The sequence below is a fragment of the Mus caroli genome, unplaced genomic scaffold, assembly GCF_978045245.1.
Source record: "Mus caroli unplaced genomic scaffold, Mus_caroli_1 scaffold_4, whole genome shotgun sequence".
Lineage (NCBI taxonomy): Eukaryota > Metazoa > Chordata > Mammalia > Rodentia > Muridae > Mus > Mus caroli.
Window position 1 is genome coordinate 30199189 of NW_028227259.1, and position 14458 is coordinate 30213646.

At 49.2% G+C, this 14458-nt stretch overlaps 1 protein-coding gene across 4 annotated transcripts in view; it reads left to right on the forward strand.

Moving 5' to 3' along the window:
• Positions 1 to 6717, forward strand: part of Dpp6 (dipeptidyl peptidase like 6) — an 830048-nt gene extending 823331 nt beyond the window's left edge. For all 4 annotated transcript variants that reach the window (XM_021163979.2, XM_021163976.2, XM_021163978.3 and 1 more), the window contains exons 22-26: positions 480 to 591; positions 2087 to 2145; positions 2792 to 2864; positions 2961 to 3034; positions 4877 to 6717. In XM_021163979.2, the coding sequence (XP_021019638.1) occupies positions 480 to 591; positions 2087 to 2145; positions 2792 to 2864; positions 2961 to 3034; positions 4877 to 5023 (465 nt within the window). In that variant the 3' untranslated portion in view covers positions 5024 to 6717. The remainder of the gene's footprint in view (positions 1 to 479; positions 592 to 2086; positions 2146 to 2791; positions 2865 to 2960; positions 3035 to 4876) is intronic.
• The last annotated feature ends 7741 nt before the right edge of the window (positions 6718 to 14458 follow it).

Genomic DNA, 14458 nt, shown 5'->3' on the forward strand with positions numbered 1-14458 from the left:
GTGATCAGGCAGGCCACATGGGTGCTAAGGACACACACAAGGGTTACATGAAGCCCTGAGTGACAGGCCTACTTCTCCACCCTGTCCAGGCTCTGGTTCACCTTTGGTTAGATCACAGGGACAGGCACTGGCTCTAAGTGAGGAAGTGGGAGGGACAATGGATTGTCAGCTGGACTGGAATGCTGGACACTAGTCTTCTTTTGTCACCATCCTAGGCAGAGGTTGCATCTCTTTGTCATTAGCACATTTAACCTGGGTCCCTAGACACTTTGTCCTGAAGAGGAGAGACTGTATCACACAGGAAACAATTTAGTGTCTCATTTATTGCCCAACAAGGATATTTAAAGTTCATTTAAAAAAAAAACTGCATGAACCCACGTCTTGGGGGCTGGCCTTCCTGGACTGGGGGTGGTTTCCTGCTGAGTTGTGGAGAGTAACCCCACCCCTTGCCCCTTTTCCTTCCTTCTTGTGTCCCCTAGGATTATGGTGGGTACCTGAGTACTTACATCCTCCCAGCCAAGGGAGAAAATCAAGGTCAGACTTTCACCTGCGGCTCTGCGCTCTCTCCAATAACAGACTTCAAACTCTATGGTAATGGCCTTGATAAGACCCAGGGCTGAGCTTGCAGCATGGCTCCATCTTTCTTTTCAGCATCTCTGTGCCCAACAGCAAGCACTCCCCCCGCCCCCAGTGCATACTGACTCTCTGGGGCAGGAGGGAAGTCTCTAGTCAGTATATAGAGTGAAGCTAACCATGAGCAGGACCAGAGCTGAGGGATGGGTTACCAGGATGACTTGTCATGCCGTCCAGACCACCCAGGGTGAGAGGGAGCCATCTGCCCAGGTAGACATGGCCCCAGACTACACTGTGTTAGAGTCCCAGGTCATGAACTGTACTCTCTTTGGACATCCATCCCTTTCTTTGGCAATGTGTGTCTGAGAATACACATTCTGTTCAGGGCGCCAGGGCACCAGGCTTTAAGCTCCAAGGACCCCATATGAAGGGATGCCAAGAACCTGGAGATTTCATGTTTCCAGTCTACTGGAGTACTATGGGAGCTGATCTCTTCTCTGTGTGCCTCTGTGGACCATGTGCCCTTTCTTAGCACCTGTAGACTCCATGCACCAGGCCAGAGTTGGGAAGGGCACTGGTCCAGCAGCCTCTGAGGTTCATGAACTAGACAGAGGCTGACAGCCTTAATGCAAATTTCATTGACTTTTCCATAAGGACACCCCTGCTTCAACTCCTTATAACTTTCTCATGAGAATATATGTGTTGTGTGTTGAATTGTTCAAATTCAGTGACACTTTCTTAATTTCTTAATCATGTTATTCCAAATCTGCTTGATTCAAATACGCACGAATTAAACCACACCCACCCTTTTTTCAGTGTTGAATGTAGGACCCAGGGTTTCCTATATGATAGGCAGGCACTGTGCCTGCCTAGCTCTCCAGCCCACCTGGGTCTTGATGAACCCTTTCATTGCCCTCCTAACTCACAAAACCCTGTGACATTGAGGTGAGCCCTTCCTTCACCCCTGGTTGTTCTGGCAGAACAATGCTGTGTGTGTGTGTGTGTGGGGGGGTGTTCCACCTCCTTCTCTGTCACCTGGCACATATCAGGTCATGTGCAGAACCAAGACCTGAGCTGACTTAGAGAAACCCACCAGAAATGTCACATTTAAGCATAGCACACACACACACACACACACACACACACACACACACACACACTGTTTGGCTCCTATGCCATGACCTAGAAGATTTCAGAGATATCTTTTAACCCCCAAAACTTAAGCCCAGAATGGTGGTGCATAGATTTAATTCCAGTACTTGGGAGGCAGAAATGGGTGGATTCTGGTGAGTGTGAGGCCATTCTGGCCTACACATCCAGTTTCCCAACCTGCTAAAACTGCAATAGTGAGACCTGGTCTCAAAACAAAACAAAACAATGCAAAAGGCTAACTTTTGCCATGCCAGTGGCAGGGAGAAGGCCCCACACTGCAGCCTCATTCCTTCCATCTGGGTTCTGCCCCACTGGAGCCCTGGAGAACCAGAGATGACCCCTTCCCTCTGTCTCTGTCCAGCCTCTGCATTTTCTGAGAGGTACCTTGGCCTCCATGGACTCGACAACAGAGCGTATGAGGTATGTTTAGCATAGTTGCTATTTTGAAAGGCAGGGGACCTGGTGAAACTGGTCAACCTACTATTCCCCTTCATTCCACCCTTCCTCCCATCTCACCTCCAGCCACTCCCCCTTCCAAGGGCTGCTCCGCTCCACCATCAAAACCTTGGAATCACCTTCCCACTGCACTGAACTGGATTAATGGGGCCTCTGTCTGCTCCTCTGTTCTCCTGCTTGGCTCTGACGGGTGGGGAGAGATAAGAAAACCTATGGAACTGTAGGATGTTGGAGCTCCAGACCCCGAGGGAGACTGAATTGTGAACTGTGCTGACTGCACCCCAGCCACCATGTTATCAGCCATTTACAGGCAGAAGGCCAGCATCCTGTGGTCAGACAGGACTCTGCATAGACACAGGGACAAGCTTGTTCAGTGACACAGGATGACATGATGGCTCTCCAAGGCCACTTGTGTTAGGAACCCCCTTCACTCTCTTCTCTTCTAAGAGAGCTGCTGGTCTCCCATGCTGGATTCCACATTTGCTATTCTCTCTGGAAGGCCTGGCATTTCCCTCCACTTCCCTTGACCTCTCCATCAATGTTCCCACTCCTCTCATGCTCCCTAACCCCATCCCCCAGGTAACTCTGTCCCCTTGCCCCACACATGCAGATGACCAAGCTGGCACACCGCGTGTCAGCACTGGAGGACCAGCAGTTCCTGATCATCCACGCCACAGCCGATGGTGAGGACAGAGCCCTGCACAGGCCCCCTGTTGCTGAAGGTCCCCTGGGTGGTGCTGTGAGTTTTGGCAAATGAGTGCTTCTGTTTTCTTCTACAGAAAAAATCCATTTCCAGCACACAGCTGAGCTCATCACGCAGCTGATCAAGGGAAAGGCCAATTACAGCTTACAGGTATGGAAGGCTACCTGTTAGATTCAACACTTAAAGCAAGATGGTCCTTTTCATGGGTACTGGGCTGAGTGGGGTCCACAGCATATCATGTAAGTCCCTTCAGCTGACAGCAACTCAGCTCTATACACCTTTCATTCCACCCCACCCTGCCCCACACTCCTAAAGCAGTGAGAAAGGCCAAGCCAGCATATGCACTCTCCCAGCAGTGTGAAGTAGGTGTGGGAGGGCCCGAGTTGCAGCACACGTGGCCCCTGTGAGTGTGGCCCAAGTACCTCTACTACTGTGGCTACAATAGAGCTACCTATCCCAGGAACCAAACCCATGGTGGTTTTCATTGATATCCATTCCTGCCTTTTCCCAGCGATGCACAGGGATGATGCAGGAAACTGTTCTTGTTTCCTTCTTGCTTTCTGGCTCCTTCGATGAGACAGCTCCAACCTCTTTGTCTTTTAAAATGCAGGGGCAAATGGCACCCTGTATCCCTCAGAGAGCATCTATCTGGCTTTGACCACTATCTGCCTGTGCATTCAGCATCTACTGATCTGTGGCAGCCATGCATGGGGGTTGAATCAGGAAGAGGCCTTGGCCTAAGGGTTGGTGAATGGTGTGAAGGACTTGGTTACACTGTATTCCAGGGTATATTACACTTATGATTTGTTAAGTATACGCTACACACATCATGACACTCACTCATGACACCCACGCCTAGAAAAGAGACTCACCTGGGGCCATGCATGGCAGCACAACAGATGCCTCTCGAGGACTCAAGAGTTTGCAGTCACATCAAGCTCCAGGGGAGTGCACAGAGACAAGGGGCAAAGCAAGAAGGGGAGGGGTGCTACCTTACTGCCTTCTGCTGTACATCTTGTGAGTTAAACATACATATCCAGGCTTTAAAAAAAGATGATGTTACCCTCAAAGGCATGAGAAGAATACAGGATTCAGAAGGAGACTGGGCTCAGAGAACAAGCAATATTCCAAGTCAGTCTTGGCTTCTATAGTTTTATGCATGCAGGATTTGCACAACGCCTCTAGAGGACAGGTTATGTCATTGCACCAGCCATATACAAAAGAGCCAATATGCATGGCATGTATTCAATTCTCACAAAACATTATGAACCAGACTTTATTCAGCTTTCCTTCCCACACCACCTGGACCCAAGATACAGGCTGGTGAGTGTACACCAAGCCGGCATGTGAGGGTCCAGACAGGAGGCAACCTGAGGTTCATTCTCGTCCTCAGAGAACCACTTAGCTAGAAGCCTGTTTCTCTGTGTGTCTGTGTCTGTCTGTCTGTGTCTGTGTCTGTGTCGTCTGTGTCTATGTCTGTGACTGTGACTGTCTCTCTTTCTGTGTGTGTCTGTCTCTCTCTCTGTCTGTCTCTCTCTCTGTCTCTCTGTCTCTCTCTGTGTATCTGTGTGTGTTTCTCTCTCTCTCTCTCTCTCTCTCTGTGTGTGTGTGTGTGTGTGTGTGTGTGTGTGTGTGTGTGTGTGTGATCCTGTAGCTCCTGAGTGTGATACTCTGGTTGTAAATTAGGACAAGTAGCTCTGGCCAAATGAGGCATTTTCCATTTTTTTTTTTTTCACCCAATCCTGACTACACCCACTGCCTTTGATGAGGGGAAGAAAGGTGCCAAGGGAGGAGCTCTTGGGAAAACTGATCCTCTGGTGGTGGGGCGGGGGAACGCAGAGGCAAACTGTCTGTACACAACACTGAAGTGTCTCTAGTATCAGTAATTCGGGGGTTATAAAAACTGCAGATCCTCCATGCCTCCAGCAGGGAATCTCTTTGGGAGGGCAAAGTGGGGATGAGAAAACCTCTCTCTCTCTTCTCCCTTCACAGATCTACCCAGATGAAAGTCACTACTTCCACAGCGTGGCGCTCAAGCAGCACCTGTCCAGGTCCATCATCGGCTTCTTTGTGGAATGTTTCAGAGTCCAGGATAAGATACCAACAGCCACAGCAAAGGAGGAGGAGGAGGAGGACTAACCATGCTTGAGACCGAAGCACAGACATGGCTCTTTCTACAACAATATGCAACTGAGGAATCCCCACCACCACCACCCTCCCTCCAAGGGCAGTGGGAGTGGAGGTTCGGGCATTCCATAGCATGTGTCTCGATATCGAAGGCCATTTGGTGGTGGGCACCAAGCTCCAGGTTGAAACCAGTCACCACACAGCCTGGAACAACCCCACCTCAGCAGCATGGCCTACTCCTGGCCCCCAGTGACTGGCACATCCCATGTCCCTCCCCCAAGGGACAAAGCAAAGGACAGATGACAGTAAGGACATACTTTGAGCCCAAGAAAACAGGCCCTTAAGTTCAAGCTTTCTCTCTGTAACCTTGAGCCCCACCGTTTGCACTCACGCACCGCGTTCCTGTTCCCACCTCTGAGTCCTGTCTGGCTTTCCTGTCTGACAGAGCTGCACCGTGGGAACCAGACAGCATGGTTGTCTCCGCAGTGCCCAGACATGCCAGGCCTCTCTCTGTTGTTAGAAAAGCCTCCACTGTCCCTATCTGCACCCAGAAAACAGGTCTTTTATGTACAAAGTAAGACTATAGCTCTGCCCCTGGTTAACCTTGTAGAAATGCTTTGTGTTTTTCTATGGTTTAACTAGACCCGCCCCCTAGTCTCCCACCCTGGACTGTCTCACTCTGAGTTTCTCTCTGTCTTTGTTGCTTTACTTACCTGTTGCTTGTTTGGATAAAGAGATTATTCTGAATACCTGCTGTCTCTGTTAAACTTGGTGGAGGTACTGAAGACACCAAGGACACAGAGCGCCTAGCAGCCCTCACTGAAAGTCAGTCAGTAAAACCTTCTATCCCCTGGGTCTATCTAGGACTTGCCTGTGACTCCACCACCCATCACATGTGTCCTTACAACTGCTACCCATTCTCCCCCAATCAGTTGTCCAGTCTTTTCAGATGACATTTGCTTTAAAACCACAAGACAGTACATTGGGTTCCACTCCTAGGTTTGCCAAATAAGCCAACATCATGAGTATCCCACAGGCAGTGTGGTCTTCCACTCCTGTCAACACCAGCCCCAGAGATGGCTCCTTCCTCCTGCTCTGACAACGAGGTTGGTGAGCTTCCTCCAACCTCATCAGCACTGTAAGGTACACACTGATCAGATGTGTGACCACTGTCACCATGTATATTTCGTTCCATTGTATATAAAGCAAGAAACACGTGTCTGGCGTCTGTGCAGCCCCACCCTTGCTGAGGCACTAACCTTGTGTTGAGCTTGCATGCAGACACCTCTCTGGCTGATCTGGCCTCCCCAAAAGTGCCAGTTTGAAATATGCCAATCACTATCTCTCCCTTTTGGGATTGTTGACGGCCTGTATGTGAGTTTTCATTGTCCCAGGCCTCTCCTTCTGGGGCATCCTGAAACCCTGTCCTCAGCGATGTGTCCATGTTGACTATTTTGTTGTTGATGTTTGGGGGCTTTGGTTCTGTGCACATGAGCTTGGAGCTTTGGTTCTTGTTAGGTCTGTTGGAAGAGTTGCAAGCTGGGCTCTCCATAGGCAATGCATTGGCACTGGAGAGAAGGGACCTAGTTCTGACAGAGTGTGCTTTCACTACTTCAACAGGTTTAGCTGATGGCAAAGCCCAGGAGACCTGAAAGGGGAGCCAGCTTTGGCTGCAGGAAGGGACAGGGGTGGGGGGACTGTGGGGATGTGGCATGGTAGCATCTGTCATCCATGGAATAAAACATTATTTTACCACTCAGGTTGTTTTTTTGTTTGTTTGGTTTCTTTTGTTTTGTTTTTTGTTTTTTTTTTTTTAACTTTCCTCCATTGGCTCCTGTCTTAGTCAGGGTTTCTATTCCTGCACAAAACATCATGACCAAGAAACAAGTTGGGGAGGAAAGGGTCCATTCAGCTTATACTTCCACATTGCTGTTCATCACCAAAGGAAGTCAGGACTGGAACTCACACAGGGCAGGAACTTGGAGGTGGGAGTTGATGCAGAGGCCATGGAGGGGTGCTCCTTACTGGCTTGCTCAGCCTGCTTTCTTATAGAACCCAGGACTACCCAGGGATGGCACCACTTACAATGGGACCTCCCCCCTTGATCACTAATTGAGAAAATGCCTCACATTGGTGGCATTTCCTCAAAGGAGGCTCCTTTCTCTGTGATAACTCTAGCTTGTGTCAAGTTGACACACAAAACCAGTCAGTACAGCTCCCATCAGAAATTGGGCAGGGCTTCAAGACATGTTTGTTGTTTTTGTTGTTTTGGTTTGGTTTGGTTTGGCTTGGTTTGGAATCCCCCCTCTTTTGGAGTGGAAAGAGGATGTTTGACTATGTAGCTCTGGCTGGCCTGGAATTCAGTATGCAGACCAGGTTGTCCTCAAACTCAGAGAACCACCTGTGTCTTACTTAGGGATTTATATCTGTGAGCAGACACCATGACCAAGGAAACTCTTATAAGGATAACATTTAATTGAGGCTGGCTTACAGGTTTAGAGGGTCAGTCCATTATCATCAAGGTGGGAGCATGGCAGTGTCCAGGCAGGCAGACATGGTGCAGGAGGAGCTGAGAATTCTACATCTTCCTCTGAAGGCTTCTAGCAGAATACTTACTGGCTTCCAGGCAGCTAGGACAAGGGTCTTAAAGCCCACATCCACAGTGACACACCTACTCCAACAGGGCCACACCTCCCAATAGTGTCACTCCCTGGGCCGAGCATATGCAAACCATTACAACCTGCCTCTTGTGAACCATCATGTCCAGCCTGCTCTGTTAATGAAAAGTGGAGTTTGCTTTTTATAATTAGCATGCATCACACATAATAATGGCTGCTGTGACATTTTTATACATATATGATACCTTTTGATCATGTTTACCTCTGCTCTCATCCTAGCCCACTCCTGCTGACCCTTCCTTTTCTCAAATACCCTCCCCCCCACCTTAATGCCTTTTTGGTAGTTGGGGTGGACCATTAAATTTGATTAGGGATGCTTACATCCCTAATGCAAAGGTGAGGGGTTACGAGCAACTTGGCAGTAACGACACCTCTGAAGAATGTTTCCTGCTGCTCCAGCCACAGTCAGCATCAGTAGCTCCTTAGGGAGAGTAGGACTTTATATGCCCCTCCCACATCTATGACAGAACACTGACGGCACAGTCTTGTGCTGGTAACCACAGCTGCTGTGAGTTCCTACGTGTGATAGTCATATCTTATCTAGAAAACAGCATTTCACAGCACTCTGGCCATCCTCTGGCTCTTCTAGTCTTTCCTTCCAGCTTAAATGATGTTTCTGCACCCTGGCATGGGTGACATAGAGATCTCATCTAAAGATGAGCACACAGCACTCTCTTACTCCCAGGGCTTTGGTCCATTATGATGCCCGCTGCAAAAGAACCTCCTCCGAGCAACGCATTAGCAATGCTGACTTATGGGTATCATCACAAATAGTTAGAAGGTAATTGCAGGCACACAGCATATCCATTTAGCTAAACAGCAATAGTAGCTTCCCAGCAGGGCCTCTGCCCTCCCCAGCTATGGTGTTTAACCAGGTTTATAGTACATGAGTTCCCTCCAGTAGAGCCAGCCTCAGAACCAATCAGAAAATGGTTGGTCACCCCCATAACAATCATGCCACTATTACACCAGTGGGCATATCTGCCCTGGCTGCTTGCTGTGGACACTATGTCTGTCCGCTCTTTGCCAGAAGATGGCTGCAAAAAGAGAAGCCCAGACCTGCTGGATCTTTCTGGGGCTGAGCGGAATGCTGAGTGTCAGTGACCTGAGAAGAACCACCCTGGGTCGGGAGTCTTGTTGAAGCAGGAACTCACTTTAATGTGGCAGCAATTTGCTTATATAGACAGGGCAAGGAGGTGGGAATATGGGGTATGGGGGGAGATGACGTATGGGGTGGTGTGAGATGACAAGGGATATGGTGTGACTCCATGGGGCCACGCTAGCTAGGCAGAAGTGATCTCACCTAGGCCGTGCTGAGTCAGTCTCAAGCAGAGGAGAATGACTATTCCCAATCGAGCCAGGCTCAGCTTTGTCTTCAAGGCCCAAACCAAGGCCAAATAGGGTCCGACATGTGTCACAGCTGGGAAGACGGCTGATGACCTGCCCCCTGGCAGCCATGCTGCCATCTCAGTTCTAGCTCTATTTTTTCTGTGCCCAGAAACCAAAATGTACAGTGTCTTTAGCAAAACATATTTGAAATACTCACTGATCCCCAAATTTGATGTGGGAAGAGTTCTGAATACATCAAGTAAAACCCATATAAGCTGGGGGCTGAGAATGGTGGCTACACTTGGCATCTCAGCACTTGGAAGAGAGAGAATGGAGTTCAAGGTACTTCTTAACTACATAACAAGTTCAAGGACACAGGGAAAACAGGAAAAGAAAAAAATGGAGAAAGGATGGGGAGGAGGGTGGGGAGAATGAGGAGGATAAAGAGGGGCTGGAGAGATGGTTAAGACCACTAGCTGTTCTACAGCAAGACCAGGGTTTGATTCCCAGCACCCACATGGTAGCTCACAAACATCTGAACTGCAGTCCAGGATCTAACACCCTCTTCTGGCCTGTGTGGGCACCAGGTATGTGTATGTTTCACATATATACATGCAGGCAAGACACCTACACAGATACAAATAAATTTAAAGAAAGAAGTAAAAAGAAAGGACTAGAGGGAAGGGAGGAGGAAGGGAGGAAGGGAGGGAGGAAAGGAAGAGGGGAGGAAGGGAGAGAGGGGGGAGGAAAGGAAGAGGGGAGGAAGGAAGAGAGGGAGGGAGGGGAGGAAGGAGGAAAGGGAGAAGAGGAAGAGGAGGGAGGGGAGGAGAGAAGCAGAACACACTGGTGGCAGCTGGATTGAGAGTAGCTGTAAAGTTAAAGAAACAGAAAAACAGCAGGGGCTGCACAGAAAACCTCTGTTAGCCTGGAGCTGCTGATGTGCAGAGACATAGAGTTTGTTTGTGCCCTGACAGGTCCTCAAGGAGCCAGGACTACAGTCAGGCACCTCACTTTCGGGCACTACGGGTCAAGTGTTTCTTGTTTACTGCTGTGGCAAATGCGGAGGCCTTGGGTTTGGAGTGCTGCCATGGAATGGGAGCCAGAAAAAGGACACCCAAGGAGACTGACAGTCCCCTGTTCAGATTCAACAGGAAGAAGATGTTTAAACACAGACACTGTAATGGGATTCTGGCCACCTTCTGGGCAATGAGGCTTAGATAAGTTATTTAGAGGAACTGAGGCTGTCTCCAACTGGGAAGCATAAATTTTAATACTCAAAACTGGGCTATGGCTGTGGCTATGAGTTGAATTCTGAGTCATCTGAGTGTTACCTGTCATCAAACATCCTGTGGCGATCTCCTGAAGCACCCATTGGGGGGCTGAGACCCAGGGGCAAGACCCATGGGGCCCCAACTCCCTGAAATACAGCTATTCATACCAGTATCACAGGCAATTGTGCAAGGTGTTGTTCCCACAATAGGTACCCAGAGCCTGATCCTGTGTGCCCAGAAAAGTCAAGGAGCAGACTTATAGCAAAACAGGTAGACTTCTACAAACCATGACTTCTAAAAGCATGAGTGAGGAAGGCTGGGTGGGATGCTGTCAGGGGAGCCCTGGAGAAGGTAACATTTAAGTCAAGGCTGAGACCAAGTAGGCAGTGAAATGACCCAGGAAGTGGGTGACTGCACAGGAGCCCCCTGCCCAAGAGCCCCAGTGTTGTCAGGGTGACGAGGAATACACTGGGGTACAGGAGGTATCAAGGCCTGGCATTGCTGCTGAAAAGCAGCTCTGCCCATCTCAGCACAACTGTGCTGTCTCCTGCCCTACTTCTTTCCTTGCTGCCCCCAGGGAGTCTGAAATCATGCACATCTCTACCTTACTGGCTCAGTCACTGTGCCAAGGCATTGGACAGGATCCCTATTGTCAGCTCCCAAGAAGTTTTCTGGGATCCTCACATACTGTGAGGGCCCTTACCACACTGGAGTGTAATCATGAGGCCAGCCATGATGGAAGAGAGTGTTCAGAGAAGGCAAGAGCTCTACAGTTCCTGTGGACACCCTCCCCTGCCCTGCCCTGCCCTGCCCTCTCCTCCCCTCTCTCCCCCTTGGTCTGGCTCTTCCCACTTAATCTGGGTAACTCGGCTGCCGTCTTGTGAGAACATCCCCATGGTCCTAACCTGATTTCCAGGTGGCTAGGAGGCAGCTAGATAAGGAATGAACTTGAGCAGGTGCTCCCCAGCTCCACGGTGCTGTGTGAAGGCTGCAGTTCCCACAATCAGCTTGATGCCATCACAGAGACTCTGAGCTGGAGACACACAGGAACCGAGTGGATCTCTGACACTCTGAAACTAGATCACAAATAGACATTGTTCTGAACTGACAAGTGTTTACTCCATCATTGACACTCACCTCCTCCCCAGTGCAGGAGGCCATACCTGAGCTGCTTCGTGGGACCCAGGGATTCCCTTGACCTGGTCACAAGACACCAGAGGTCTCACCAATGCAAATCCTCTATGATTGTGCCATCTGGGTAGACAGGGGAGGAAGTTCTATGGCTACCTGCAGGCCTTTCTGCTCCCTGTGGCTCTGGTTTGCCCTTCAATTTCTTCTGTGTCAGCCAGAGTCACACAAACCAGCCAAGGCCTTGACATTCAGTTTTCTATGGCTAAATGTGCCTTAATGGCAGGCAGGGCTGGCTTCATATCAGATAATAGAATCTCACAGCTCTGGTACTGATCTGACAGCTGCTAGCAGCTACAGAGCCAGAGAAATGGCAGCCAGGCCCCCTCTATGTCTTCAGTGTAAAGTCAAGCCATGAATTCCCAAGGTCGCCTGCCCTGACAAGCTATAGCTCAGCTCGTTGTGATGTGTCATGCTTGCTAACTGGTATTTCTCCAGCCAGACTGAATTCTTCGTGTTTCCCAGAAACTGTGTCACACATGACTGTCACAGAGAAAGAAGTGACCGCAGCAAGCTAGCTGCTCTATTCCACTTGTGTCTCAGACCCTATAAATAACACATCAGATGTCACTAACTCCCTGCATGGGGTGGGGGAGCCTCGTGTTATATTTTATAAAATGGTGGTGAGGCAGAAGGGAACACCTGGGAGGGCCACTGAGAATCAGCCATAAGACAGGCTTATTATAAAAGAGTATATTTGCAGTAAAGGGACCTGGTGAAGGGGGTAGAGGCAGAGAAAGGAGGGGGACAGAGAAGAGAAGGGGCGGAAGAGAGAGAGAGAGAGAAAGAGAGAGAGAGAGAGAGAGAGAGAGAGAGAGAGAGAGAGAGAGAGAGAGAGAGAGAGAGAGAGTTCTTATATGTGAGCCAAGCTAGTACCTGGCTGTTGCTAGGTAACTGTTGGGTGGAGCCTAGAGAAAATACTAACACCCCATGGTTACTTATCATTTTGTTTGAGTAGAGACCCCATCTAATCCATCCTGAACCAGGAAACAACCAGAGGAGATGGAGCCATCCTTGTGGACACACAGTAAGCACAGTGAGTCGCTGAGGACCACTAGTGTCACACAGGACAGTCAGCAGGACCTTAGCCAGCTCTCACAGTACGCAGAGCCACAGAAGTCTGTTTATCAATGAAATTCCCTCCACATGTTCTGTCTATAAAACACCCCTGGGCTTTGAGAGCAGGAGTATGCTATCAGTGGAGTGCACAGGCAGTCAGCAGAACAATCTCCACCCAAGAAAGCTAATAGTCTATGAACCCACGCCCTATCCCACCACGGATGACATGGACCATGCCAGCACCTGCCCTGGGAGTTTGCTCATTGGTACAAAGTGCCTTCCAGAAAAACCCTAATATGAGACCAGTGAGATGTCTCAGCAGGTAAAGGCACCTGCTGTCAAGCCTGATGACGTGACTTCGATCTCCTGGACTCCCCATATGTATACATACTACATAAGCAAAACCACCCACATAGGATGACAAGACAGCCTGACAGAAGGGTCTGGAGGGCTGGATCTGCTTTGTATCACTGCTTCACCCTCTTAGACCTTCTGTCCACACCCTCTGGGAAGCCTGCTCTACAGGAACCTCTCTTAGGTGGAGATCCCAGTGTCACAGTAGGGGCTTTAAGTGAAGTATCAGTGGGTGGTGAATCTGGCCTCCCCACCCCTGGGTATCAGCCACATGCTTGAGCATGTGATGACATCTGATCATGGTATCCATCTTGATGTTACCCAGGGTAAAATTAGAGACTTGAAAAGCAGAGGGACTGACAGTAAAGTGGGGTCAGGAGAAGCATCTAGAGACAATTCTCATTATTCCAAAATGAGGAAAGTGCCTAAGGTACCGTCAGAGAGTCACCTCCTACCTGTACTGGGCCCCTGTACCATCCTGGGGGTCACCTGGACCAAGCCCTAAGCCAAATCCCCAGCTCTCCTGTACAGCAGGGTGCCACACTCACTCCAGTGAAGTCTGTGTGGCAGGCCCAAAAGCTTGGATGCAGTCCTGAGGCAAAAAGTTTCATGGAAACTTAGTCTCCTGGAGCCTTGGAATCCCATAGCACGAATGCATCAAATTTGTCCTTGCAACAGTCGGTATTGTATTATAGGTAATGCTACTCATTCAGACAAAATGCCTCCAGTGTTTGATAGGCAGCGAAAGAAATCAGACATTGCAGTTTACTGGGTAAGAGATAGAAATCTCAGGACAAGTTCTACAAAGCAAACTAAGAATTACATCCGAGTCACTCCCATATGCAGGAATTTAAAATGGCCTAGGAAGAAGGAGGGTTGTGGTTTAAGGAGGAATATTGCATTATTCATGAAAAGGTCAGCAAGAGCAGAACCCTCTGGTGCAAGCTTTCACAAGGCTCAGAGGAATAGCATAAATTGTGACTAGGGTATGAAATCCTCACCTGGCTCCCTAATGGCTGACTTTAGAAAGGGCTGCCTTTTATCTCAGTTTTAATCACTGCCTAGTTCCTGCTACTCTTTATGCATGCATTTTTCTATTTTGTGTCAGATAGCTTCAATGTGGGTGGTGGAGTGCACAGGCAGTCAGCAGAATTGGCAGGATGGGGTAAATGGCTTCTTGGGTACTTGTGGCCTAGTGGTTCCAAACATCAGGAAAATGCAGTGGGGCCCTGCTGCCATGTACTGGACTCGGTCTCTCAACCCTCGGGGAACCAGGGCTTTGGTGTTCAGGTGAGCAAGGAGTCGGTGGCCACAAGTACCCAAGAAGCCATTTACCCCATCAAAATAGTTACCTAGCAACAGCCAGGTACTAGCTTGGCTCACATATAAGAAGTCTCTCTCTCTCTCTCTCTCTCTCTCTCTCTCTCTCTCTCTCTCTCTCTCTCTCTCTTGGCTGATGTGTCACCTAACTTCTTTGTTTTCTTCTGTAATAAAGGTCTGATGCTCGCTTTGAGAAATTACATTCAGATACAGCACTCTCTCTGTGTTAGTGTCTGTTTGTCACTTTC